At 37.1% G+C, this 27,029-nt stretch overlaps 1 protein-coding gene across 6 annotated transcripts in view; it reads left to right on the top strand.

Moving 5' to 3' along the window:
* Positions 1–26,388, top strand: part of ZNF451 (zinc finger protein 451) — an 89,878-nt gene extending 63,490 nt beyond the window's left edge. Inside the window, exons 11-15 of one of the 6 annotated variants that reach the window (XR_009549514.1) lie at positions 2,572–2,712; positions 6,082–6,212; positions 8,653–8,929; positions 18,870–18,938; positions 25,571–26,388. Coding sequence is in view for 5 of the 6 variants with exons in the window: in XM_060189999.1 (XP_060045982.1) it covers positions 2,572–2,712; positions 6,082–6,212; positions 8,653–8,839; positions 18,870–18,950; positions 25,571–25,617 (587 nt within the window). In the remaining variant the exon portion in view is untranslated. Of the gene's footprint in view, positions 1–2,571; positions 2,713–6,081; positions 6,213–8,652; positions 8,930–18,869; positions 18,951–25,570 lie in introns of those variants that run through there. The other 5 variants (XM_007516483.3, XM_060189999.1, XM_060190002.1 and 2 more) reach the window with 5 other exon arrangements.
* Positions 26,389–27,029: the final 641 nt, after the last annotated feature.

The following is a 27,029-nucleotide window of genomic DNA, read 5'->3' as shown; positions in this document are numbered from 1 at the left end:
TGTAACTGAAGTTTGTATTTTTTATTTTGTTGAGGGAGACAGAAAAAGATATATTATACAGTAGTACTCGAACCTTAGCAGTGCGCTATCTCTCCACCCTTCTAGCGTTTGCCCTTCTTCCTCTCCACCCTGAAGCTATCCATTATTTATTTATTTTTGCCACCAGAGTTATTGCTGGGGCTTAGGGCTACAACTACAGATCCACTGTTCCCGGTGGCCAGTTTTTCCTTCTTGTTCATTTTTCTTTCTATTTTTATTTGATAGAATAGCTAGATTGAGAGGGGAGAGGGGGATAGAGAAAGAGAGATACCCAAAAAAAAAAAAAGGTAAAAAACTGGGGGTAGATAGCATAATGGTTATGCAAAGAGTCTCTCCTGCCTGAGGCTCCAGAGTCCCAGGTTCAATTCAGTCCTCCACAAAACCATAAGCCAGAGCTGAGCGGTGCTCTGCTAAAAAGAGAGAGAGAGGAAGAGAGAGAGATACCTGCAGACTGTCTTTACCACTCATAAACCATCTCCCTGCAGGTAGGGAGTGAAGTCTTAAACCTGGGTCCTTGTGCATGTTAACGTGTGCACTCAACCTGGTGCTCCATTGCCCAGCCACCTGGAGCTATTCATTTTTAATAATTTAATATATGCACCACTTTACAGTAACAGTTTTAGATTGTCTCATTTTTGCCCTCTGGAAATACTTGATTACACTCAAAGGGCAACTGATAAGTCAGTCTAGATTAGGAGAAGAATGGAATTCTGGTGGGAAGAACCTTCTTAGGAAGTAATCTTAAAATTTTGTTTTGAGAAGTGGTACAGCTTTTTGGTTATGTAGTCATAAAAGTTGGTCTCTGATACCCTAAGAGGTGGCACAGTAAATGGGATATTGAACCCTCAAACATCAGTTCCCTGATTCAACCCCTGGTTTCATATATTCCAGACTAATACTCTGGTTCTCCTCCCTTTCCTCTCATTAATAAATCTTTTTAAAATGTGGCCCTTGTTCTTCTGATACATTAATTAAATTAATTATTGTTCTTTTATAAATGATTTTTTTTTAAAGCTTAAAACCGGGAGGTAGTTCAATGTTACAGTGAGTGATTTGCATGCATAAATCTTGGGCATGATGTAGCAAAAAACAAAAAGTATTTAACTTGGGTAGTGTGCCTGCTTTGCCATGAAGGTGACTCAGGTTTGAGCCCAGTTTCTAATACTCTGATGCTGGTGATATCCTTCCAATACTATCTATGTCTCTCTCCTTCCCTCCTTCTCTCCATTGTTATTATTTTTCTTTTTTCTTTTATTCACCTCTAAGGTTATCACTGGAACGCAGTGCCTGCACTATGAATCCACTGCTCCTGGAGGCCATTTTTTCCATTTTTGTTGCCCTTGTTACTGTTGTTGTTGTTATTGCTGTTGTTGTTGTATAGGACAAAGAGAAGTCAAGAGAGGAGGGAAGACAGAAGGTCAGAGATAGACACCTGCAGACCTGCTTCACTGCTTGCAAAGAGACACACCCCCCCCCCGCAGATGGGGGGCTGGGGGCTCGAACCGGGATTCTTCTGCTGGTCTTTGCACTTCGCGCCTTGTGCACTTAACCTACTGTGCCCAACAGCCCCCTTTTTTTCCTTTTTCAATTTTTGTTGCCATCAGGATTACTGCTGGGGCTCAGTGCTTGCACTACAAATTCACCACTCCCACTGGGCATTTTTTATCTTCTTTTTACTTGATAAGATATAAATGGACAAGGGGAGTCAGGCGGTAGCACAGCAGGTTAAGTGCATGTGGTGCAAAGCACAAGGACCGGCATAAAGATCCTGGTTCAAGACCCCAGCTCCCCACCTGCAGGGGAGTCGCTTCACAAGCGGTAAAGCAGGTCTGCAGGTGTCTTTCTCTCACCCTCTCTGTCTTCTCTTCCTTTCTCCATTTCTCTCTGTCTTATCCAACAACGACATCAATAACAACTACAACAATAAAACAAGGGTAACAAAAAGGAATAAATAAATATAAATAAATTTTTTTTAAAAAGATGGAAATGGACAGGAGGGTGTAATGGAGAGGGAGAGAAATGGATCTGTTGCCATGTTTCACCACTGGTGAAGCTTTACTCCTGCAGGTGAGAACTTGGGGCTTGAACCTAAGTTTGAACTGGTTATGTGTGGGCTCAACTGGCTGCACCACTGCTTGACCTCTTCCTATCTGAAAATGTAATCCTAGAGCAATAAAGTCTCATTGATGATTAAAAAAATAATAAGAAAGAACAACATAAGTGGAAGAGTAATATTGTAATATTTCTCTCCATCATCCCTTCTTTCACAATCTAGAGAAAAATTCTTAAGATCAATGACATATTTGTAGGAAAGACAGATAATTATGTCTCTAAAATACCCAGAATATTTTTAATCTGATCTATAGTATGTTATATACAGGTGTGTACAGCATGAAAAAGTTTAAATAGAAATGAATAAATACAAGATTAATATTTTTATAAATTAATTATCTAATATCTTTTTAGAATTGAGTATAATTCAATTGATTTTTGCCTTATTCTTAGTGAATTCGTGTTAATATTTCTTTTTAGATGAAGAAGTTGAGCTTCCAGATTTGGATTACCTGCGAACCATGACTCATATAGTCTTTGTAGATTTTGATAACTGGTCAAACTTTTTTGGACATCTGCCAGGACAACTTAACCAGGGAACATTTATTTGGGGCTTCCAAGGTATGGTTTATAAGGAAAATATTTGAGACAATCCCTTTTATTTTTCTTTTTAAAATAATCATTTATATAAATAGCCAGAGTGGTGAATCAATGGGTAGAGTTCTCTGGACTTGTGGGCTGGAGCACCAAATTTGTTCTCTGACATTTGCTTATGTTGAAATGGAATATGCTCAGGTCACTTTTTCTCACAGAATAAATCTCTCTTTTTCTTTTCTCCCCCATGTGTCCCTTCCCACTTTGAAAGTAACCCTCTTAAGTGTGGTTTAATAAAGAGGATCTGTGGTTCCCTCCTGTGTCAACAGCAAAGCTACAACAATACATTAAAGGGGGGCGGGGCCTGAGCCAGGTGTTGGCACACCAGGTTAAGCGCACAAGTGCAAGGACCTGTGCAAAAATCCTGGTTTGATTCCCCAGCTTCCTATCTGCAAAGAGCAGTGAAGCAGATCTGCAGGTGTCTATCCTTGTCTATCTCCCTTCCCTCTCAATTAATTTTTGTCCTACCCAATAAAATAGGGGGGGAAATGCCCACCAGAAGCAGTGGATTCATAATGCAGGCACCAAGCCCCCATTAAAACCCTGAAGGCAACAAACAAACACATAGAAACAGACTTTCTGCAGCAAGAAGCAAAAGGTCAGCATCCAGACTATGGGGATATTGAGAGATGCCCTCTCCAAGGGGGTAAAAAAAAAATCCCAGGCAGGGGTAGATAGCACAATGGTTATGCAAACAGACTCATGCCTGAGGCTCTGAAGTCACAGGTTCAGTTCCCTGCACTACCATAAGCCAGAACTGAACAGTGTTCTGGTTTAAAAAAAAAAAAAAGGACTCGGTCAGTAGCGCATCGGGTTAAGCACAGGTGGCGCAAAGTGCAAGGAACAGCATAATGATACAGGTTCGAACCCCCTGCCCCCCACCGGCAGGGGAGTGAGTGGCTTCACATGCATTGAAGCAGGTCTGCAAGTGTCTTTCTCTCCCCTTCTCTGGCTTCCCCTCCTCTCTCCATTTCTCTCTGTCATATCTAACAACGACAATAATAACTACAACAATAAAACAAGGGCAAAAAAACGGAATAAATAAATATAAAAAAAAATTCCCCTCCAAAAAGCAAAAAGCTGAAGTGAGGAAGAAATGTATAAGGTCTGGAGCTTGAATCTGGTGATAAGAGGGTCACTCAATCCTTCTGATACCCAGTCTTACAGCACTATGAATCCACTACTTCCCTCAGCCTTTTTTTTTTTTTAACCAGAGCACCGCTCAGCTCTGGTTTATGGTGATACTGGGAATTGGACCTGAGACTTTGGAGCCTCAGGCTCAAGAGTCTCTTTGCATAACCATTATGCTATCTGCCCCTGTCCCCTCTGGCCATTTTTTTCCCTTTTCTTTTTCCTTTCTATTTTGTTTGATAGAACAGAGAGAGAAGAGAGAGAAATTGAGAGGGGAGGGAGAGATAGTGAGGGAGAACACCTACAGACCTATGTCACCACCCATGACGTATCCTCCTGCGGGTACATGGTAAAGTATGTGCTCAGCCAAGTATGCCACTGCCCAGCCCCCCTCTACTAGAGGCTTTTTAAAAATAAAAGTCATTTATTTATTTTCCCTTTTGTTGCCCTAGCTTTTTTTATTGTTGTTGTTGTTATTGATGTTGTTCTTAGATTGGACAGAGAGAAATGGAGAGAGGAAGGGAAGACAGAGACGGGGAGAGAAAGATAAACACCTGCAGACCCACTTCACCACCTGTGAAGCGACTCCCCTGCAGTTAGGGAGCTGGGGGCTCAAACTGGGATCCTTATGCCTGTCCTTGTGCTTCACGCCACATGGCTTAACCTGATGCACTACTGCCCGACTCCCTTTTTTTGTTTTTTGTTTTTGTTTTTTTGCCACCAGGGTTAGCTGGTGCTCTGTACTGGCACTATGAATCCACCGAACATCCACTTTTACCTCTTTTTTTTTTTCCTTTGTATTTTATTTGATAGGACTGAAATTGAGAGTGGAGTGTGGGGAGAAATAGAGTGAGAGAGAAAGATAAACCTGCAGACTAGCTTCACTACTCATAAGTGTCCCCCCTGTGGGTGAGGAGCGAGGACTCAAAACAGGTATCCTGTGTATGGTACTGTGGGCGCACGTAGCCAGGTGTGCCACCATCCAAGCCCCACCTAGAAGAGTTCTTTATCTATAACTTCATAGCTATACGAAAATTAAAAGTTCTGAGCCAGTTGGGAGTTTGCAGTAGCTTTTTTGACAGCCACCATAACCTGCTGTATTGAAATTCAGGCTCAAGGCCAGGGGGGAGGCATACCTGGTTAAGCAGACATAATACTAAGTGCAAGGATCTGGGTTTAAGCTCTCGACTCCCACCTGCAGGGAGGACACTTCACACATTCTGTGTTCCCATTATATCCATGGGAAACTGCATTATTTTTCCCAATATCACAGATAAGGGTTGTCTATTATTTCTATAACTATCAATATTTGTATATTTGCCCCCCCTTTTTTCAATGACCCTGCCTTCTCTTCCTTCCTAAATTACACCTACTGTTTCCGAGTATCCTTCCTTTATCTTTTAGTCTTTTCTCTCCAAGTCCTGATGGAATTAAGAGTTCAGAGCCCTCTGATCATTGTCCCCTAATGCCTTCCCTCCCCCACACCCTTCTACCCTGAAGTGAAGGACAAAATTCCATGGAATATATATCTCATAACTTCTTTAGTCAGTCATCTATTGATGGACATTTTGACTGCTTCCACTCTTGGCTGTTGTGATTAATGCAGCTATGAACATTGGGGTGCATGTGTCCCTTTGAATTAGTGTTTGAGTGTCCACTGGATAAATGCTTAAGAGTGATATTGCCAGAACATAAGGTACTTCCATTTTTGTTTGTTTAAGGACTGTCCATACATAGTCTTTCAAAAGTGCTGTACCAGTTTGCATTCCCACCAGCAGTGTAGCAGAGTTCCCTTTTCTCCTGTGTGATCTTTTTTTTAATATTTATCTATTCCCCTTTTGGTTGCTTTTGTTGTATTGTAGTTATTATTGTTGTTCTTATTGATGTTGTCATTGTTGGATAGGATAGAGAGAAATAGAGAGAGGAGGGGAAGACAGAGATAGGATGGAAAAAGATAGACACCTGCAGACCTGCTTCACTGCTTGTGAAGCGATTCCCCTGCAGGTGGGGAGCCGGGGGCTCGAACCGGTATCCTTACACCTGCCCTTGTGCTTTGCACCACATGCACTTTACCCTCTGTGCTGCCGCCTGACTCCCCCTGTGTGATCATCTTGATAGAATTCTCAGTTGTATTTGCGCTCTATTCTTTCCTTTGCTTCTCCTATTTGACTACTATTTACGTTTTTATTTTTCTAAAATTCATAGGAGGAAATACCAACTGGAAGCCTCCAGTCAACTGTAAGATTTATAACTACTTAAATAGAATTGGATGCTTCTTCCTTCACCCTCGCTGTAGTAGAAGAAAAGATGCTGCTGATTTTGCCATATGTATGCATGTGAGTCATTGTTTAATTCATAATCTAATAGGACCTATTTGGATTATTTTTGGATTATAATCACACCATAGGTCAGTCATTCTTCAGTGCTGCATTTTGTGCCAAACATTCTGTGGATACCTAAGACTACTATGAGAGCAAGGACTATAATTTTTTTTTTAATATTTGTTTATTTACCCTTTTGTTGCCTTTTTTTTTTTTTGTAGTTATTGTTGTTAGGAATATAATATCTTGTTTGGTCCTTTATCCATGATTCCTGGAAGACCTTCAGCCACAGTAGATTTCACAGTTATTTGTAGAACTAATGAAACACACACACACCACACACACACTGTACTTGATATTTGCTAAGATAATTTCACATTTTAACAGGTTTGACATTCCGAGTTTCCTTAATAATCCCTACTGATCTAGAAGGCATTTGCATTTGCTTCTGTCTACCAGGTCAATTAGAAAAGCAACCAACCTAAGACAGAGTTTTATTTATTTGTTCTAGTACTCTATGGCCACGCCTCCAGAAACATGCATTTATTTATTTATTTATTTATTTATTTGGAAGAGAGAACCAGAGCTTCACTGTAGCACCTGTAATGCTAGGTATTCAACTAAGGTCCTCATGCTTGAGAATCCAGTGTAGAGGAGGTAGATGGCATAATGGTTATGCAAAGAGACTGTGGTGCCAAAGGCTTCAAAGTCCCAGTTGCAATCCCCCACACAACCATAAACCAGAGCTGAGCAGTGCTCTAGTAAAAACAAATTAAAAACAAACAAAAAGACATCTGAAAAGAGAATCCAGTATATTCTTCATTGTGCCATCTCTCAGAGCTCAAGGCCCACTTTATTTTAATTAATGCCCCATCCCGTACTAGGGCTTTATGTCTGTTTATTTCCACTGCTTCCAGTGGAGTCGTGCCTCCCCCACCGCCAACAGACAGACCATACACACACACACACACACACACACACACTTTCCCTCTCTCTCTCTCTCTCTCTCTCTCTCTCTCTCTCTCAAGCAGCTAGAGATGAAAAAGCAAAGGACAGACAGACACCAAAACCCTGCTTCACCCTTCATGGATCTCTCATGTGGTGTGTTGGAGGTTGGACTTAGGACCTTTTGCATATGGTGTAGTGCATTCTACTGGGTGAGCTGTTTTGTCTAGCCTGCTGAGACCCAGTTTAAGTTCTCTGCTTAAAGGTTTATGTCATGTATTTGCCCTGTAAACTTGCAGATTCCTGGTGTCTCAAACCACAAGAAATTTCTTTTTCCATCTTTCCAGCAGCAAGAGTGAGTCATATCAATTGCCTTGTCTGTGGCAGATTTTTTGTTGCTGCTGCTGGAGTTTCACTGCTCCAGCTGAATTTTTCAGATAGAAAGGGAAAGGCAGAGAAACAGAGAGATACAACCACAACACTGAAGCTTCTCCTCAGAGCTGTGGGGAGCAGGGACTTGACTCTCCCTCTTTTGCATAGCAAAGCAAGTACCCTTTCAGGTAAGGTATCTCATCAGCCCTAGATTGATTTATTTACTTTTAGATTAAATAATATGTTTTATTTAACCCCTTTCAGTATTTCAGCCTTAGGTGGGGATCTTTGTGTATCATGTGTGAGGCTTGGGGGGGTCTTGAACATGCATGATTTTACTACTTCTAGCTAACTTTTTCATTTTGAGGGAGAAACACCACTTGTGCCAGTGCCATAGAACCTCCCATATTCCAAGACTCTTCTTTTAGTTTTCTTTTCTTTTCTTTCTTTTTAAAAAGGTTTTATTTATTTATTAATGAGAAAGATAGGAGAGAGATAAAGAACCAGACATTTGTCTGGTACATGTGCTGCTGGGGATTGAATTCCGGACCTCATGCTTGAGAGTCCAGTGCTTTATCCATTATGCTACCTCCTAGACCAGTTTTTTTTTTTGCCTTAATGACACACATAATTGCTTATCTTAAAATAAATGACTTTCTTTTTTAAAAATATTTATTTATTTATTCCCTTTAGTTGGCCTTGTTGTTTTATTGTTGTAATTATTATTGATGTCCTTGTTGTTGGATAGGATAGAGCGAAATGGAGCAAGGAGGGGAAGACGGGGAGAGAAAGACAGACACCTGCAGACCTGCTTCACAGCGTGTGAAGCAACTCCCCTGCAGGTGGGGAGCCGGGGGCTTGAACCAGGATCCTTCCTCTAGTCCTTGCGCTTGGTGCCACGTGCGCTTAACCCGCTGAGCTACCGCCCGACTCCCAATAAATGACTTTCTATAGTTGATAAGATGTGGTGTGTCTTCTTTACAAAGGAGAGATACTAGATTTCAGTAAGAGATAAAAAACAAGCTAACTGTTATCTTCACAGGTATGTGTTCATGTTGAAATAGATTTTTTTTCCTAAAAAATGCAAATGCAATTTTATTTTTATTTTAATCAACATATGCCATTTATTCCAATTTAGGCTGGCCGTCTAGATGAACAACTGCCCAAGCAAATTCCTTTCACCATCCTCTCAGGAGACCAAGGTTTTCTGGAGCTAGAAAATCAATTTAAGAAGACCCAGAGGCCAGCACATATATTAAACCCTCATCACTTAGAGGGAGATATGATGTGTGCCTTGCTAAATAGCATATCTGATACCACCAAAGGTATGCAACTGCAGTCACAGTGCAAACCGCCCAAAAGGAGAAGACTTCACTGCTGAAAGAAAAGGAAAACCAATAAACTGCTGTCCACTAGTAAATTGTTGCTTGCTTACTGCATTACTATGCTGTATTCTTTTATTCAGTTTTATCTTTTTCTCTCTTTCCTTACTGTTTTAGATATAGAATGAATTCATATTTTTGGGAGCTTTTTCCTTACCTTAATAGGTAAAATTAATATTCATGCTACTACACACATATATACAACATATTTCAAAGGATTGAAATGTGTTAGTACAGTTTTGTTAAACTCAGAATGCAGATCTTCATTTTGTTTTTTGAAATTCCAGATGTATCTTCAATTTTTCAGAAAGCTGTGTATACACAATGAGAAAGCACTACATAATTTTAAAGTACCAAAATTAGATATAGTGATGTAATCTAGGATGTTGACAGTGACAAAATTAAGTCCTGAAAGTTACTTAGTTCCATGGAATGGGTAAATACCACCTTTCTGATTCCTTTTATTCTCTTATTTACTTTACTGGTTTCATTAATAATTTCATTATTGGATAGAGATAGAAATTGAGGGGGGAGATAGAGGGGGAAGAGACAGACATCTGTAGCCCTACTTTACCATTTGTGAAGCTTTCCCCCTGCAGGTAGGGACCAGGGCCTTGATCGTGGGCCCTTGCATGCTGTAATGTGTGCACTTAACAAGGTGTGCCATCACCTGGCCCCTCACTAACCCATATTTAAGAGAGATGTAATTCTAGGAATTTAGAAGGATTCTCTCCTACACACACCGCCTTCTATAATTACAAAAATTAGTGTGGTTAGTTTTTTAAAAAGTCTTAAAACTTTGCAGCCATGAGTAAAATTGGAAGGTACTAATGGTTGACCTCACTAAAAAACTAGATACTCTTTGACATTGTTAGTTATATACCTTAAATTTTTCCAACTTTTCTAGCCTTTTGGCTGTTTTTTCTTTCGACATAGAACCACATTTCATTGTAATCATTCATTATAATGACTCAATTCATTTTTTGCTTGAGAATCCAATGCTCTATCCACTGTACCAACTGTAGACCTCAATTCATTTCTATAAAGCTAAGAGCTAATCTACTAGTGTAACTGTACTCTTTAAAGGAAAATGAATTGTTTTTCATATTTATGTTATTTCTTAGTACCAAATTTTAACTTCTGATTTGGTTATTTTTGTTTTCATATACTTCCCATTTTGATCACTGCTTGCTTTTGAAAAATTTTATTTTCTTACTCTTTTTTGCCTTCCATTATCCAGTCTTTATCAACATCTATTTAATGTTCTGTAAAGTTCTAAAATTTTAACCTGTGCCACCCTTGGTCAATCCCCTTTTTTTTCCCTATTCCTGCTACTTTGGGGAGCATATTTTTCTGTTATTTATTTATAAAGAAGATAGGAAGAGAGAGAGAAAGAAAGAATCAGATATCACTCTGATGCTGGGGGTTGAACTCAGTAACTCACACTTGAGAGTCCAATGCTCCATCTGCTTTGCCACCTCCCGGACCACAAGACATGGACTGTTGTTATATGCTGATTGTTTCCTTCTAAATGCTTCTTATCTGCTGAATATTCATGTTAATCATTCTTAACAAGTACTCTCATGAATTTACTACTGTTGAGTACACATATGTACTTTGAATTTTTTTAATTTATTTTTTAAAGATTTTATTTATTTATGAGAAAGATAGGAGGAGAGAGAAAGAACCAGACATCACTCTGGCACATGTGCTGCCGGGGATTGAACTTGGAACCTCATGCTTGAGAGTCTGAAGCTTTATCACTGCGCCACCTCCCAGACCACTGTACTTTGAATTTTTGTGAAATACAGTGATCATACAGTGAGTGCATAAAGAAAGGCATAGGCTTTGGTTCAAATGCTAATTTTATTTATTCTTATTATTGCCTCCAGGGTTATTGCTGGGGCTCCGTGCCTGCACTACAAATCCACTGCTCCGGGAGGCCATTTTTCCCATTTTGTTGCTCTTGTAGTTGTTGTTATAGCTGTTGAATAGGAAAAAGAAAAATCGAGAGAGATGGGGAAGAAAGAAAGAGAAAGACACCTGCAGACCTACTTCACTGCCTGTGAAGTGACCCCCCTGCAGGTGGGGAGCCAGGAGCTGGAACACTGTGTGCACTTAACCTGAAGCACTACCACCCATCCCCCAATCAAATACTAATTTTATTACTTCCTTGTGGTGTGATTTCAGGCAGGGCCCTCAGGTTTTTCTGAGCCTTACTTTTTTATATCTACACATTTGTAAGAATTAGTGGTATTAAAAGTCTAGCACAGCATATTTAACCTCCATAAAAAGAAAAAAAAAATCATCTCTAGTGAGTACTTTTTTTTTAGTTTTTTTTCTTTTCAAAAATGTTTATGGTAAAATATAAGATATATCATCATAGTATTCTACCTTTTTTTTTTTTTTTTAATAGGACAGAGAAATTGACAGGTACTTCAGTGCTTGTGAAGTGACCTCTCTGCTGGTGGGGAGCTGGAGGCTCCAACTGGGATCCTTGTGTGGGTCCTTGCACTTCGTACTATGTGTGCATAACCCAGTGCGCCACCGCCTGGCCACTTCTGCCACCATTTTTAATGGGTCCTTGCATTGTATTCATATTAAATGACTGTAAATAATGCTGTTATTAGCATATGTATACAGATAATCTCTTTGAAACCCTGATTTCAGTTATTTTGAATACACAGATACGATATTACTGGGTCATATGATAGTTCTATTTTTAATTCTTTGAGAAACTACTACACTGTTGTTTACTGGAACTGTACCAATTTACATTCTTGCTAACAATGGACAAGTGTTCCACATCATTGTCAATACTTATTTTCTTGGGTTATTAGTTGGTCAGTTAGTTTTTTATCATAATTGTTCTAGGGGGGTTGATGCAGTATCTCATTGTGGTTTTGATTTGCATTTTCCTAGTTATTAGTGAAGTTGCGTATCTTTTCATGTGCTGTAGTCACTATTTTTGAATTAAATGTCTTGCTAAGGAAGGGTGGAGTTCTTAAATCATGATTTATTTTGATCTATATATTTTTTATTTATTCCCCTTTTGTTGCCCTTGTTTTATTGTTGTAGTTATTGTTGTCATCATTGTTGTATAGGACAGAGAGAAATGGAGAGAGGAGGGGAAGTCAGAGAGGTGGGGAGCTGGGGGCTCAAACCGGGATCCTAACGCCAGTCCTTGCCATTTGTGCCACTTGCCCTTAACCCGCTGCGCTACTGCCCGACTCCCTTGATCTAAATTTAAAGATGTTTTTGTGACACTGAAAAAAATAACACTGATATGATATGTGGCCCCAGTGATAGTGCACTGCTTAGAGCATGAGACTTGCCTGCAGGAGGTCCTGAATGTGATCTCTAGCATTACATATGCCATGTTTCTTTCTCCCATGTTAATAAAGTTTGAAAAGTAAAGAAATACTGATTTATTTTATGAGAGAGTGAGGCTAGAGCATTGCCTTGGATATGGGATGTGAGGGTCAAACTCGGGCCCTCACACATTTAAGTCCTGTGCTACTCTACTACTGAACTTTCTTGGCTACGATTTTTTTTTTTAACTTATAGAATATTTAAAAGCATGAAATGTCCTTGTAGTGAACTTGATCAGAAAAATACAATTTTCTTTGATCACCCTATTTTGTTACCTAACAGTTAACTTTGCAGTAATTGCTATGGAATGATAATTTAGTATATATTGGGTCTTAGAAAATCTTTCATTGTCCAAAGATGCTATAATACTTGTTTAGTTACCATCAGAATGCTAGTATAATTCCATTCATGTAACGTAGCACAGTATTCCTATCTTCAGTTAAGACAACCACACATTTCTTCATGAGTCAGTAACCTTTTTGGAGACTCTTAACAAAAACTAGCTTTCTGTACTACTTTTTTCTCCATGTGAAAATAAATGTATAATCTAAGGTACAATTTCAGGGCATTTTAGCTTCATATCTCCTAGTTGCAAATCCATAAGAAATCACTAGGATGTGGGAAAAAAAAAAAAAGCTCACAAGTAATAGACAGTGAGCTCCTTTCATTATTTTACATTACAAACAGGCTAGTAGCCTTCTAGGTTTTTAAGATTTCCACAGTAGCACAGACAAAAGATTTAAGCTTGAATTAATTTCTTTCTGACTTTTCTGAAATTTTCCATTAATTAATAGCAGAAAATTACATTGTTGGAGTAGACATTTCTATATACATAGAATTAATTTGCTGAATGTATGAGGATAAGTGATCATATTATGCTATAATTAGTTTTTACCAGTTTTTCAGTTAATTGAAAGATTTTTCAGTATTTTCTCTGTCCAAATACTTGGTTTTCTGGTTTCATTCTAGATAACCAGCTTGACTGCTTTATTATTTACTTGGAAGGGGACAGATAATTATTGCTTTTATTATTTACTTGGAAGGGGACAGATTGCTAGTACTCTTTTAAGATCTCTTATTTGCTTAGAAATAGTTGTATTTTACTCTTATAGCAAGCTGAGTATTTAGACTGAAATTTGAATGTCATGGTTTTGACTTATAAAATCTTCTTCTAATCATTAGGGTTCCCGTACCAACGTTGTGATTATATTTTGTGTGTGTGTGTGTGTGTGTATGTGTATGTGTTATACATATGTTTCTGTGGAAGTAATAAAACTGTTTATTAATGTGTCCTTTATTGATAATCTTGATATCACCAGTTCTTCATCAGTTTATTTTGGATTCATCCTATATATCTTGGTAAATTTTTAAAAAGGGTAAGTCCAAAATAAACTGAAGAATCAGATATATATATATATATATATATATATATATATATATGAATCCTTTGTAGTAATCCTAATCAGAAGAACCAAGTAGACTGTGTTGCTTTTAGACTTTTATATTTTTCCCCAAATATGTGTTCATTCTAACTGAAGCATCGTGTTTCATAGATAAAGATATAGTTTGTTTAAATGGTTTTTTTGTTTGTTTGCTCCAGGATTGTCAATGAGGCTTGGTTCCTGTAGTACACACCACTCCTGATAGCCATTTTTTCCTTTTTTATTTTATTCTATAGGATAGAGAGAAATTGAGAAGGGAGGGGTAGATAGGGAGAGAGGAAGACAGATATCTGTGAACCTGCTTCACCACTCCTGAAGCATCCCCACTGCAGGTGGGAAGCAGGGACTTGAGCCTGGATCCTTGCACAGGTTCTTGAGCATATTATTTTGTGTGCTTAACTAGGTATGCCACCACCCAGCCCCCTCTCGAATGTTACTATTATTGCCTCCAGAGTTATTGCTGGGGCTCGTTGCCTGCACCACAGTAACCACTGCACCTGGAGGACATTTTTTCCCCGTTGTTGCCCTTTTTTTTTTTTTTTTATCATTGTTGTAGTTATTGTTGCTATTGGTGTCATTATTGTTGGGTAGGACAGAGAAATGAGAGGAGGGGAAGACAGAGGGGGAGAAAAAGACAGACACCTGCAGACCTGCTTCACCGCTTATGAAGCGACTCCCCCCTGCAGGTGGGGAGCCAGGGACTCAAACCGGGATCTTTATGCTGGTCCTTGCGCTTTGTGCATGTGCACCTAACCCACTGCACTACCGCCAATCCCCGAGTGTTATTTTTTAAAAACAGAATTGAACAAACTTTTTTTTTTTTTTTTTTTTTTTTTTCCTCCAGGGTTATTGCTGGGCTCGGTGCCTGCACCATGAATCCACTGCTCCTGGAGGCCATTTTTTTCCCCCTTTTGTTGCCCTTGTTGTAGCTTCGTTGTGGTTATTATTGCCCTTGTTGGATAGGACAGAGAGAAATGGAGAGAGGAGGGGAAGACAGAGAGGAGGACAGAAAGATAGACACCTGCAGACCTGCTTCACCGCCCGTGAAGCGACTCCCCTGCAGGTGGGGAGCCGGGGGCTCGAACCGGGATCCTTATGCCGGTTCCTGCGCTTTGCGCCACATGCGCTTAACCCACTGCGCCACCGCCCGACCCCCTGAACGAACATTTTAAAAGGGTATATTTTTAACAATTTTTAATGTTTATTTTAATTTTTTATTCTTTATTTATTGGATAGAGACAGCCAGAAATCAAGAGGGAAGGGGGTGATAGAGAGGAAGAGAGGCAGAGAGACACCTGCAGCCCTGCTTCACCACTTGTGAAGCTTTCCCCCTGCAGATGGGGACCAGGGGCTAGAACCTAGTCCTTACGCACTGTAATGTGTGCTCAACCAGGTGTGCCACCACCCGACCCTTAAAAGGGTATATTATGTGCCAGCTACCATGCCAGTTGCTTTTTACATTCGTAGTACTTGAAGATGTATAAATATGTTTAAATAACGTTCCACATAGTATTTGATTCCTGTTGCAACACTGAGGTTGTTACTTTAGCCCAATTGTTAGATGAAGGCAATGATAACCAGACATATTAAATGTTACCCGTGACCACAGAGCAAGGGTCTATCTCCTACCAAGGCTGAGAATTTCAGTGGTGTAGAGAATGCTGTGAAGTGGTGGATTTCTCCATAAATAAATAATAAAATAAAATAATGAAAATATTTTTAAAGAATATATATTTTAATTTTTTTATGGAGGCAGAGATTGAGAAAAAATGAGTAATCCTTGAAGAATGAGTAATAAGTTACAGGATCTTCTGTAGCCTGATGACATCACACAATTTATGTTAAGATAGTGAAAATAAGAATTAAAAATTTTGAATATTCAGGGAGCAGAGGAACAGCAGATGAAGAGACTTGATCGTGGGTTCTAGTACTTTTAAAAAAATAATCTCATGGGATCTGGGTGGCAGTGCACAGGCTGAGTGCACACATTTTCATGCACAAGTACTTGTGTTCAAGTCTCTGGTCCCCACATGCAGGGAAGAAACTTCATGGTGTCTGTCTCCTTCTGTATATCCCCCCTCACCTCTCAATTTCTCTCTGTCCTACAAAGTGAAATATTTTATATAAAAAAGTCTCATGTAAAGCATAACCAAGGGATGTGGTTAGTATTCTGAATTCCCTAGGATTTTTGTCACAACTAAATGAGTGAACTCCATTTTCATAGTCATAGATGGTAGAAATGCCAGCCCATTATGATGAACACATACTAAGTTAAAAGTACTGTGTCACCACTTTTTATTTTAATCACCACGTGTGCTCCCTTGTGTGTAGTACATTCTCTTAAGGGTAATCTTTCCTATGATGCTTGTTTGAGCTTGATATTTTAAGGATTTTTGTTTGCTTTTCAGATTGTTCAGTTATACCAACCTCAATCATATTTCTTGATAACTGCATTTCTGAGTTACCTTCCACTCTTTCACTGATGATAATTAGTGCTTATATTTTTTTTTAAAAAAATCTATGGATTCCTAGAGATAAGTTTGCAGAAATTGAGTATATAGATCTCTTGATCTATGTATGAGTTATCACTAACTCTTATATATGTTATCACAAACTTGATTAATGAAGGATTTCTCTTTCTTTTTAAAGATATATTTATTTACTGGAGAGAGGAAGGGTTTAAGAGAGAGAGAGTAGGGGGAGAGAACTAGAAAGAACCAGAGCTTCACTTTGGTATACGCCATGCTGGGAATTGAACTTGGGATCTCAGACTTCCAGCACCCAACGACCAGATTTTCTTCAAAAACTTTTGTATATTTCACTCTTCATAGATCCTAAGTAAATTATACACCTTCCTTGAAGATATCTTTGTTTGCCTAGCCAGGACTTTGCTTATGAGCAATTTCACTACTTCAGAACACTTTCATTCAGAGAGAGAGAAGGAGAGATGCCACCATACAGGACTTATTTTGGTGCTGGGCAATATACTGTGACTCATGCATGGCAAGGCATGTGCCATTCCTACTGAGATGTCTCTCCATCCAGTTGCAGTTTTATGTAAAATGTTAATTTATCTAGTATATATAGATATAGATATAAATGTATTTCCTGGTTAATTGGATACATTACTGTGCACAAGGACCCAGGTTCAAGCCCCCTGTAGGAGGGAAATTTCAGGAGTGGTGAAGCAGGGCTGCTGGTGTCTCTGTTTCTCTCCTCTATCTCCCCTCTTTTCTCAATTTCTGTCTCTAGCCAATAATAAATAAAAATATTTTTTAAAAGGATATATATTTAAATTTTTTTTATGGAGGCAGAGATTGAGAAAGAACAACATCCTTCTGGCACATGTGATGCCAAGAATCAAACTCAGGACCTTATGGTTGAGGGTTCAATGCCACTGTGTGTGTGTGTGTGTGTGTGTGTGTGTATATGTGTATTAGGTTTTATAAGAATCAACTTAAGCATAGGCTATTAGGAATTAGTCAATTCAACTTGAGCATCAATTTAGCTATACTTCAAGATAATTTTTGTTTAAATGTTCTTGTTAGATTATCCTATTATAGGCCTAAAACTTTGTTGGTTCTATTTTTGGCTTCATTTTGGAATGAATAGGATGGAAGCATTGGTCTCTATAGAGCCATACGAATAACATAGGTTTTTAACACTAGATTATTTTAAAACATTGAACATAAAAATTCCCCCATTCTGTAAAAGTTTTAATTATTGGAGCAGCATGTCAAGTAGACAAAAAAAAAATAATTGTTATCTTTAATAGTAAACATCTGCCTCAAGTTTCCTCACCCTATTAATGAAATCACAGGTCTTTCTTTTGGCACTATCATAAAAATATAATTCCATACAGGGGACTGAGAAAAGAATAATTTTCTTTGTTCTACAAGTGGAGGTGATTGAGTCAACAAAAACTTCTTTTTAAAATATTTATAACCAATTGAACCTTGTGATTCTAACCTTTAATTTTGCTTTAGGTTTTGTGTTAAGTGATTTATTGCTTGAGTCAGGCTATTTTTGACTGACCTTTGACTTGATAATAACAGAAACTTTGGGTGCACTCCCTTAAACTAAATTTTAATACTTAATTTTTCTGTTTTTTGATTTTAAATATTATTCCCCTAAGACATTGCTTTACTTATATGAAGGAGTATATGTAACAGATTGTAGAAAAAAGCAATAGAATTTTTCTAGTATGGCAAAAAATAACATAATACATTTAGGAATAATTAACAATTTTTGTTACTAAACAGTTCTAAATCATGGTGTGGAAGGTGCTGCAGTGGGTAAAGCATTGGACTCTCAAGAATGAGGTCCTGAGTTCAATTCCTAGCAGCACATATACCAGAGTTATGTCTGGTTCTTTCTCTCCTCCTAGCTTTTTCATGAATTAATAAATAAAATCTTTTTAAAAAATTTAAGTCTTTAATTTTTAAATGTATACGAAAGACTTAAATATTTCTCAGAACAAATAATGTCAATATGACTTGTATTCTTTATTTAAAACATGATTCAACCAATATGGTTTAGCTATACTTAAAATGCTAGGCTAAGTACTAGATTATGGTACCATAGTTCAGAATCTAAATCACTTTTGCAATCATGTCATTTTTATAAAGCCTTAAGTCTCTTTGATAGCAGGTAAGTAAGTTTATCCTGTGCAGAGACTATCAGTTAAAACCTATGGTCTCTATAAATATAAATGTATTTGATTTTCCAAATAGAAGAGCATTGTATTTGTTACTTTTTTTTTTTTTTTTAATTTCCAGGTTTTTCTTTTTAATGTTAGAATCTTACTGGGTTTCCAGGAAAGTCATGATGTATATTTTGTTTTTCTGTGCAAACAATGTGTCATGACTTTTCCAACAACCGAATATTAGTCCTTAACAATTATGTTAGGCATTTTTCAAAACTTTTTTAAAATAAGAGATCTGTAATTGATTTCTTCCCCTTGATGTAAGTAGCATTGATAAGCTTTTTTTTTTTTTTTTTTTTAAGAAGCATATTGGGGAAGTCATAGGATGCTAATAAATTGTAATTAGTAATCTTGGGTATGAAAAAGTCATCAAAATCTATTGTTTAAGAATACATCGTTCTAGTATAACCACTTTTTCAGAAGTACATCTGCATTTATTGATTCTACTTTACAGAATGTGACAGTGATGATAACCTGAGTATAAAAAGTACTTCAATAGGCGAAGAAATCAGATCCACAGAAGGTAACCTAATAGGTAACCCAAGTCTTTTCCCTACTTGGCTGTATCTAACTGTCTGTGTGTGTATGTGGTTTTTTGTTTGTTTCATTTCTCCTAAAACCCCTTTTGTCACCCAACTCCCCTCCATTTGTATTTCTTAAATGATTTCCTCTTTTAAAGAGCCACTTGCATTTCCATATGTAAGATTATTCAGGAGCAATAGTAGTCTAGAAAATTAGAACAGGAATCAGCCAGTATGGGACTTCAACCAAAAACAGTCTACCACCTGCTTTTGTAAATGAGATTTTTTTAGACGAGATCAGGCATGTTCAGGGTGTTATGGCCATAGGCCAAATGAGATTTTTAAAATAAAATTGAAACCACATACTATGTATTGTCTGGCTGGTTTCACACTGCAGGTGCATTGTTGATTATTATGACATAATTTAGAACACCCTACTAGTGCCTTGCATAATTTTTATTTTTTAACCCTTTGTAAAGATGCATCTATGTTCATTACCACCGATGCCATCTTTTGTAGGAAAAGTTTACTAATCCACTAACTAGACTACCACTAAATTAAAAAATATTAAAAAGTTAAATGGTAAAACAATGAAAGCATGTATAAATCTCAATATGAGTGAAATGTTTCTGTAAATTAATACTTTCCAACTATAGAGAAAAATTGAAACAGTGAATTTTAGAAAATAAGCTACCCTGAAGAAATGGAAAGTACTGTACTAGTATCATTAGACACTAATGGGAAGAAGAAGACTCAGATGTAAGGGCATAAACATGACTACAAAGCACAAACAGAAAGTTAATTTGTTTTCTGTGTGTTTTCAATTCGTTTGACTAAGAGCATGCTAAATCTTTGTGCTATCAGGAGTCTGAAAATTTGAGTCTGGCAGTAGAATTGACTCATCCATTGAATGAAGTAGAAGAATCTGATCTTCTCGTTTAGCCATAATTCATTAGTTAAATAAAATTGGCAGTGAAAAAAACCTAATTGGAAGCAAGTTTTTTGACAACTTGTTTTCCCACAATAGTATTTTAAGATCTCAACCCAGTGCTTAATAGCCACATAATGAGTAAACTGAAAGAACTTTGTGAGTTTTAAACAATCACCAGCTAAGTTGTTTATAAGACCATTAAAAGATAAATACGATTGAACATGGAAATAGTTCAGACTTTTGCAACCTTAATCCCATGGAAAATGCTAGGCAAAATTATAGCTTAAGTAACTATGCAGAAGCCTTCAGTTTTGTGTGTTCTTACATTTTTGTGATTGTTTAGTTTAGCAAAAGGATTACTGCTAAAGAATTCAAGAAAAGATAGGGTGGTATGTGTGTGTAGGCTGGGACCTCAGTTATGTGTGATATCACTACTCCTAGACGACTTCTTTATTCAGGAGAGAGAGACCAGATTATAGAAGCTTCCCTCTCCGATGCCATAGCACCTGTATTGAGATACTAGGGCTCAAACCTGGACCCTATGTGTGGCAAGGCATGTGCCCTTCCTTGTGAGCTGTCTCTATAGCTCTCAAGAAAAGATACTTTAAACATTTAACTATAATAGTTATGAGGTAGAGACGTCATGCTCTAATTCCAAGAAAACTCATTTTAGCTCATTTAAATATAAATAGGCACATATAGTCAGTGTTGATCATATTGTACTGTGCAGGTAAGGTCTGTATCATTTTGTGTCTGGATGTCCTTAGTCAAATTTGTTTCACAGTTTCATCTTAGTTTTGACTTACAGCTTTAGTTTGTGAAATTACATGGATTTGAGTTTCTTATAGAGAATATTGTATAGTCAATGCCTCTCCTGGATTTTTATTCTATAGGGAAAGATTTCCACTGTAGACTCCCTCTGTACCATACCATGTGAACTTTAAAAATGTCTGTCTATATCTCACCATTACTTGATTGTGAACTCCTTGAAATGTTTATTTTGTTTATCTCATCATTCTTGTCTTTATTTCAGTAGATGGCATGGTATTTGACACTAAAGGATTGTTGAAGGAATAAACTTAAAACAAACTGAAGTATGTTAGAGCTGAGCTGGTGAAATAGCTCACTTGGATAGTATGCTGCTTTGTCATGTGTGCAGCCCAGGTTCTAGCCCAGCCCACACTATTGAAGGGAGCTTTGCTATTGTCATCATGTCTCTCTCTCTTTCCCTTCCTCACTCCGTCCCTTTTTCTTTCTTTCTTTTTTTTTTTTTTTTTTTAAGATTTCATTTATTTACTGATGAGAAATGAGAAAGATAAGAGGAGAAAGAGAAAGAACCAGACATCACTCTGGTACTTGTGCTGCCAGGGATTGAACTCAGGACCTCATGCTTGAGAGTTCAGTGCTTTATCTATTACCCACCTCCCAGACCACCCTCTCTATTTCTTTGTAGAAGGAAAGGGAAATGGAAAAGGAAAAGAAAAAGGAAGGAAAGGGAAAGGGAAGGGAAGGGAAAGGAGAGAGAACAGTACCAGGACCTACCTCCTTATAACCAGGGAAATTTAAGACAGTCTATTTGATCATAAGAATTCTGAGTGATTTTGTTAATCTATCACCGGGTAAGGAAAATGATGTTGTTTAAATACTTTCCAATGTCTTTTCTTATTTATTTTCTTCATAATACTATACATACCTGGCAAATGGTGGCAAATTTGCTTATTTTTTTTAGGGAAAAGTTAATACCCATATTCACCTCCCTCCACCTGCCATGTATATGCTATTCTATGTATATCACTATCAGACAGTGACTGCCCAGGATAATCATAAAGATCCTAGTCAATTCACTTTTAAATAAAAGGAGAAATAGAGGGTACATAGTACAGTTGTGAAGAGTGCAGGCTTTTGATTCAAATAGTCTAACTAAAATTTAGCTCTGCTATTTACAAATTATGTATTTAGATAACCCACTTTACTGTACTTCATTTTCCTTATTTTAACACTGAGAAAACTGGTACCTATCACATTAGTATGGTGTGGCATATGGTGAGTAGTTACATGTATTGGTTAATGCTGATGATACAATTTTTATCATCATTATCATCATTCACTGTTAGGTATTTCTCAAGTCTACTCTAGAGGTGGTCCTACTTAATAGACTTTCTAACTCAAATCACTGGAAAAGAAAAGAATTCAGCATTATATGGATGGTTGCTAGTGATATTTTGGTTTTATGTGAAATTATCCTCATTGTCGGTCCTTTCAGTGTTGAAGAATATTTTGTGTGGCTTTAGAATTCAAATTGACTAAATTTTTTTGTTCCTTTTAGGACCTTAAAGGTATCATTCCATTGCTTTTTGGACTGTACTATTTATCATGAGAAGTCAACATAATTTGTGTTATTGCCCCCCAAATGTGCAGTATATACCATGTGTTCTCCTCTATTTGACGTATTTATTTGTCCTTTTATTTTAGCAGTATTGATAATATTCCTAGATGTAGCTGCCTTTTTATTTACCTTGCTTGAACTTTTTTTTTTTTTTTTTTTTTTTTTACCAGAGCATTGCTCAGTTCTGGCTTATGATGGTGTGGGGGATTGAACCTGGGACTTGGGAGCCACAGGCATGAGAGTCTCTTTGCATAACCATTATGCTGTCTAACCCCACCCTAAACCTTTCTTAGTGCCCTATATCTATAAGTCTTTAGGTCCTCCCATATTTGAAAAATCTCCAACCATTATTTCTTCATATTTTTCTGCCCTACTTTTCTACTTCCTTTTCTTCTGGAACGCTAACTATATGTTAGGGATTTTAAATGTATCCAGAGGTGTATTTTTTCTAATACCCCCCCACACACTCATACACATACATACCCTGTTCTTTTTTTTTTAGTTTTATTTATTAGTGAGAGAGATTGGAGGAGAGAGAGAAAGAACCAGACATCACTCTGGTACATGTGCTGCCGGGGATTGAACTCGGGACCTCATAGCTTGAGAGTTCAACACTTTATCCACTGTGCCACCTCCCGGACCACCATATCCTGTTCTTTATATTGGATAATATCTGTTGCTCAGACTTCAGGCTTATAGGTGATTTAAAAAAATATTAGTGATTTACATATGAGTGAAACCATGCAGTAGTTATCTTCCCTTTATTACTTACTTCACTAAGTATAATCATCTCCAGTTCCTTGAAGGACATAATTATAGAGGTTTTTTCCCCCCTACTAACACCAATGTTAAGCATACCTAGACAGTCTTCCATTTTAGATCATTCTTTTTCAGTTATAGGCTTTTCATGTTTTTTTTTTGCATACAGTTTTTGTTTCTCTGTTGAGGCTGTCCATTCATTATTGTTCTTTCTTTGAAAATAGGTATTTTCAAAGATCTTTTAGCCAGTTGCAATAGCTTGATTAACTTGAATGGTGAGGTAGTTTCTATTGACTGCTCTTCACTATAGGTCACATTTCTTGGTTTTTTTTTTTTTTATTCCCTTTCGTTACCCTTGTTTTACTGTTGTAGTTATTATTGTTGTCGTTGTTGTTGGATAAAACAGAGAAATGGAGAGAGGAGGGGGAAGACAGAGAGGGGGAGAGAAAGTTAGACACCTGCAGACCTGCTTCACCGCCTGTGAAGTGACTCCCCTGCAGGTGGGGAGCCGGGGCTCGAACCGGGATCCTTTCGCCAGTCCTTGTGTTTTGCGTGGTGCCACCTGCACTTAACCCACTGTGCTACAGCCTGACTCCCACATTTCTTGGTTTTTTGGTAAGTCAAGTACTTACAATGAATGTTAATTACTATTGTTTGTTTTTTTTTCCCCTTGAAAGTAAAATTTCTTGACTTAAATTCCAAATATTCTCCTTTGAAACAAGAAACAGACTTTTCTTATTTTAGCTCCCAGTTGTTGCTCTTTGAGTATCTTAGGAGTCCTCATCTGTAAATGCTCAGAAGTTAACCAATAATTTATAGATTTGGTGGGTCTTCTTTCTGTTGCCTTCTGATTTCTACTGGAATCTCCAGACGTTTTTCAAATAGTGATGAATCATTCCTAATTCTAAAGTTATAAAAGGATTCCTTTGCTTATCTCCTAGAAGTTTTTTTTTTTTTTGCCTCTGTTAATTTGAAGTAAATTTATTTGTGAATATTCCATAAGGTGGGTAAATGTGTTTTTTAATATTTATTCCCTTTTGTTGCCCTTGTTTTATTGTTGTAGTTATTATTATTGTTGATGTTATTGATGTCATCGTTGTTGGATAGGACAGAGAGAAATGGAGAGAGGAGAGGAAGACAGAGATGGGGAAAGAAAGATAGACACCTGCAGACCTGCTTTACCACCTGTGAAGCGACTCCCTTGCAGGTGGAGAGCCGGGGCTCGAACCGTGATCCTTATGCCAGTCCTTGTGCTTTGCGCCACATTCGCTTAACCTGCTGTGCTATCACCCAACTCCTCCTGGGGTAAATTTTTTTTATCACAAGGTTTATCAGTTGACCAACCATCATTTATTCATTTATTCATACCATTTTGCAGTGCCACCTCTGTCATAAATCAAGATTCTAAATAAATAAAACATAAATCAAGTGATCTGTTTCTGAGCTGCCAGTTCTCCTTCTATAATGTTCCCTTGTTCATCTGTTCCTGTGTTCATACTGCATTAGTAGTTACTATACTTTATAATAAGCTTCATATTCCTTACGAGTCTTAGCACTTTGTTCTTTGTTTTTCTTTGCATTCCTCTATACAAAACTTACTCCATCAAGTCCACAGTCTCTCAAAGAGACATGAGAGACTGTGGAGATGATGGTATGAGGTTTGTATAGTGTGAGAAACTAGTAAAGACCAAGGAATTATTTTGACCTTCCTGGTCTTTAGCATTGTTTTCATTGGAACAGATCTGTGATCCCAAGAATTCTGTCATATTCACTATTACTTTGCCTGATTTACAAGGTTTTTAAAAGTAAATCTTTGTTAAATGAGTGCATATGTGTATAGCATATATTTTTCTCAGATGATATTATATAGCCACAAATTTCACTCTTTGCCTTAGATGCTAGAAAACTTAGATATTTTTTTAAGCTTCATTTACTTATTGAGTGAGAAAGGCACTGGGGTATCACTGTCATCTAACTCAGGACCTCACTGTTGAGAGTCCTGTACTCTACTGCTGCTCTAGCTCTCTGACTGCCTTAAAGCTAATTTTCTGAAAAAGGTTTATTTACTATGAGAGGACCAGGATACAGCTCAACTCTGTTAGGTGGTACAGACAATTGGAATAGCAGTCTCTGACCTCAGGCATGCTATATTGGTGCTCTAACAGACTGAGCTATCTAACTAGCCCAGATCTCTAATAGTCTGTTAGATTTTGCCATTTTATGGCTTTGTCTTTTTATTTTTCTCTTATATGCACTACCACAAATCTTTTTTTTTTTTTTTTTTTTACTATTGAATCTAGTGATCACCTGACTTTAATTCTGTGTTGAGTGAAAATAGCTTGCTATTTCCTTAGCACTTCAAATTATGTAAAGATTCTGTTTGAGATTATACCTACATCCTCATATTTCAAATTATGGAGAAAATCCAAGTTATAAGTTTCTTCATTTTGATTTTTCCTTTCCTTTTTAAGGGACAAAGTTGATGAGATATATTTTAAAAGCTATGTGTTTATTGGTTTACTGCACTAAAGATTAAACTATTCTGTCTTTCAATGCAGATATGGAATTAGAAGAAGCTATTAGAAGAAGTCTTGAGGAAATGTAACTACATATATTATGCAACGTCAAGTGGCCTTGAAGAAACTCAGGATAATAAACTCTTGACTTTGTTTTCTTAAGGAGACCAGAAATCTTTTAGTACAAATGTATTTAAAACATGCCTTTTTTGCTTTTACATCTACACAATATGATTTTTTGTCTTATTTCACAAAATGTGGAAAGGATTAGAATACATATTTATACAAATATAATTTATGTATTATAATACATGTATCATAGTTTCCTAGTTAATTTTAGCTTCATATATTTAGATTAAAACAAATTAAGAAAATAAAAAGAAAACCTTTACTGTTGTTTATGTTCCCTAAATAGCTTTAGTTCTTTAATTTTATTTGTACTGTGTAGATGCTTTAGTTTATTTCTTTCAGGAATGAAAATTAATGTAAACAAAGCCAGCTTGGTTAAATTTTTCTATAAAACCAATTTATATATCAGCAATATACCTTTAAGACTTTGGAAGTAAATAATAGGGTGTCAGGTGGTGACACCGTGAGTAAAACACATATACTACAATGTGCAATGACCCAGGTTCAAGTCCCAGGTCTACTCTTGCAGGGTAGAAGCTTCACAAGTGGTGAAGCAGTGCTTTGCCTTTTTATCTCCCTTTTCTCTCTATTCCCCCCCACCCCAGAAAAAAGAAAGATAAATTAATAGAAACATTAAAATTTTTATCAGAATTGCTTTGTATGTTTCACTCAAATGTATATTCCTGCGTTTTTAGAGCAGCATATTCCTGAAATGATTAAAAAAATTTTTTTTATCCTTTTGTCTCTTAGAGTTTTATATGACTTATATTATCTATTCTTTAAGGGGAATATAATTTTTTTGCATAAAACTAAACTGATTTTGTTTAGCTCTTTCTGTATTTGTGTAAATATTCTTCAAAAAATGTTGATGCACATTCAGGAATAATCTTCCTTAGCCCTTCAACATTTTTATTTCATATGAAAGTGTCTTCATTGTCAGCTTCCTCCATTTGTTTTTATATATTTAATTTTCAAATGTTGAGACTGTTGTAAGTACATTTTAAATTATATATTTAGAAAACTAAGATGGATTTGTCATACTACTTTGTGTATATGTTCCCTATTATTTGACCAAAAATGTCAACTCTAAAAAATTTCAGGAGTACCTGCTTACCACAGTTAGTATTTTCTTTTTTAAAAATATTTATTTATTCCCTTTTGTTGCCCTTGTTGTTTTATTGTTGTAGTTATTATTGTTGTGATTGATGTCATTGTTATTGGATAGAACAGAGAGAAATGGAGAGAGAAGGGGAAGTAGAGAGGGGGAGAGAAAGACAGACACCTGCACACCTGCTTCACTGCTTGTGAAGCAATCCCCCTGCAGGTGGGGATCCCGGGGCTCGAACTGAGATCCTTACATGGTTCCTTGGGC

Source organism: Erinaceus europaeus, chromosome 4, assembly GCF_950295315.1.
Source record: "Erinaceus europaeus chromosome 4, mEriEur2.1, whole genome shotgun sequence".
Classification (NCBI taxonomy): Eukaryota; Metazoa; Chordata; class Mammalia; order Eulipotyphla; family Erinaceidae; genus Erinaceus; species Erinaceus europaeus.
The sequence above is the reverse complement of the archived record's forward strand: the minus strand, read 5'-3'. Positions and strand labels throughout refer to the sequence as shown.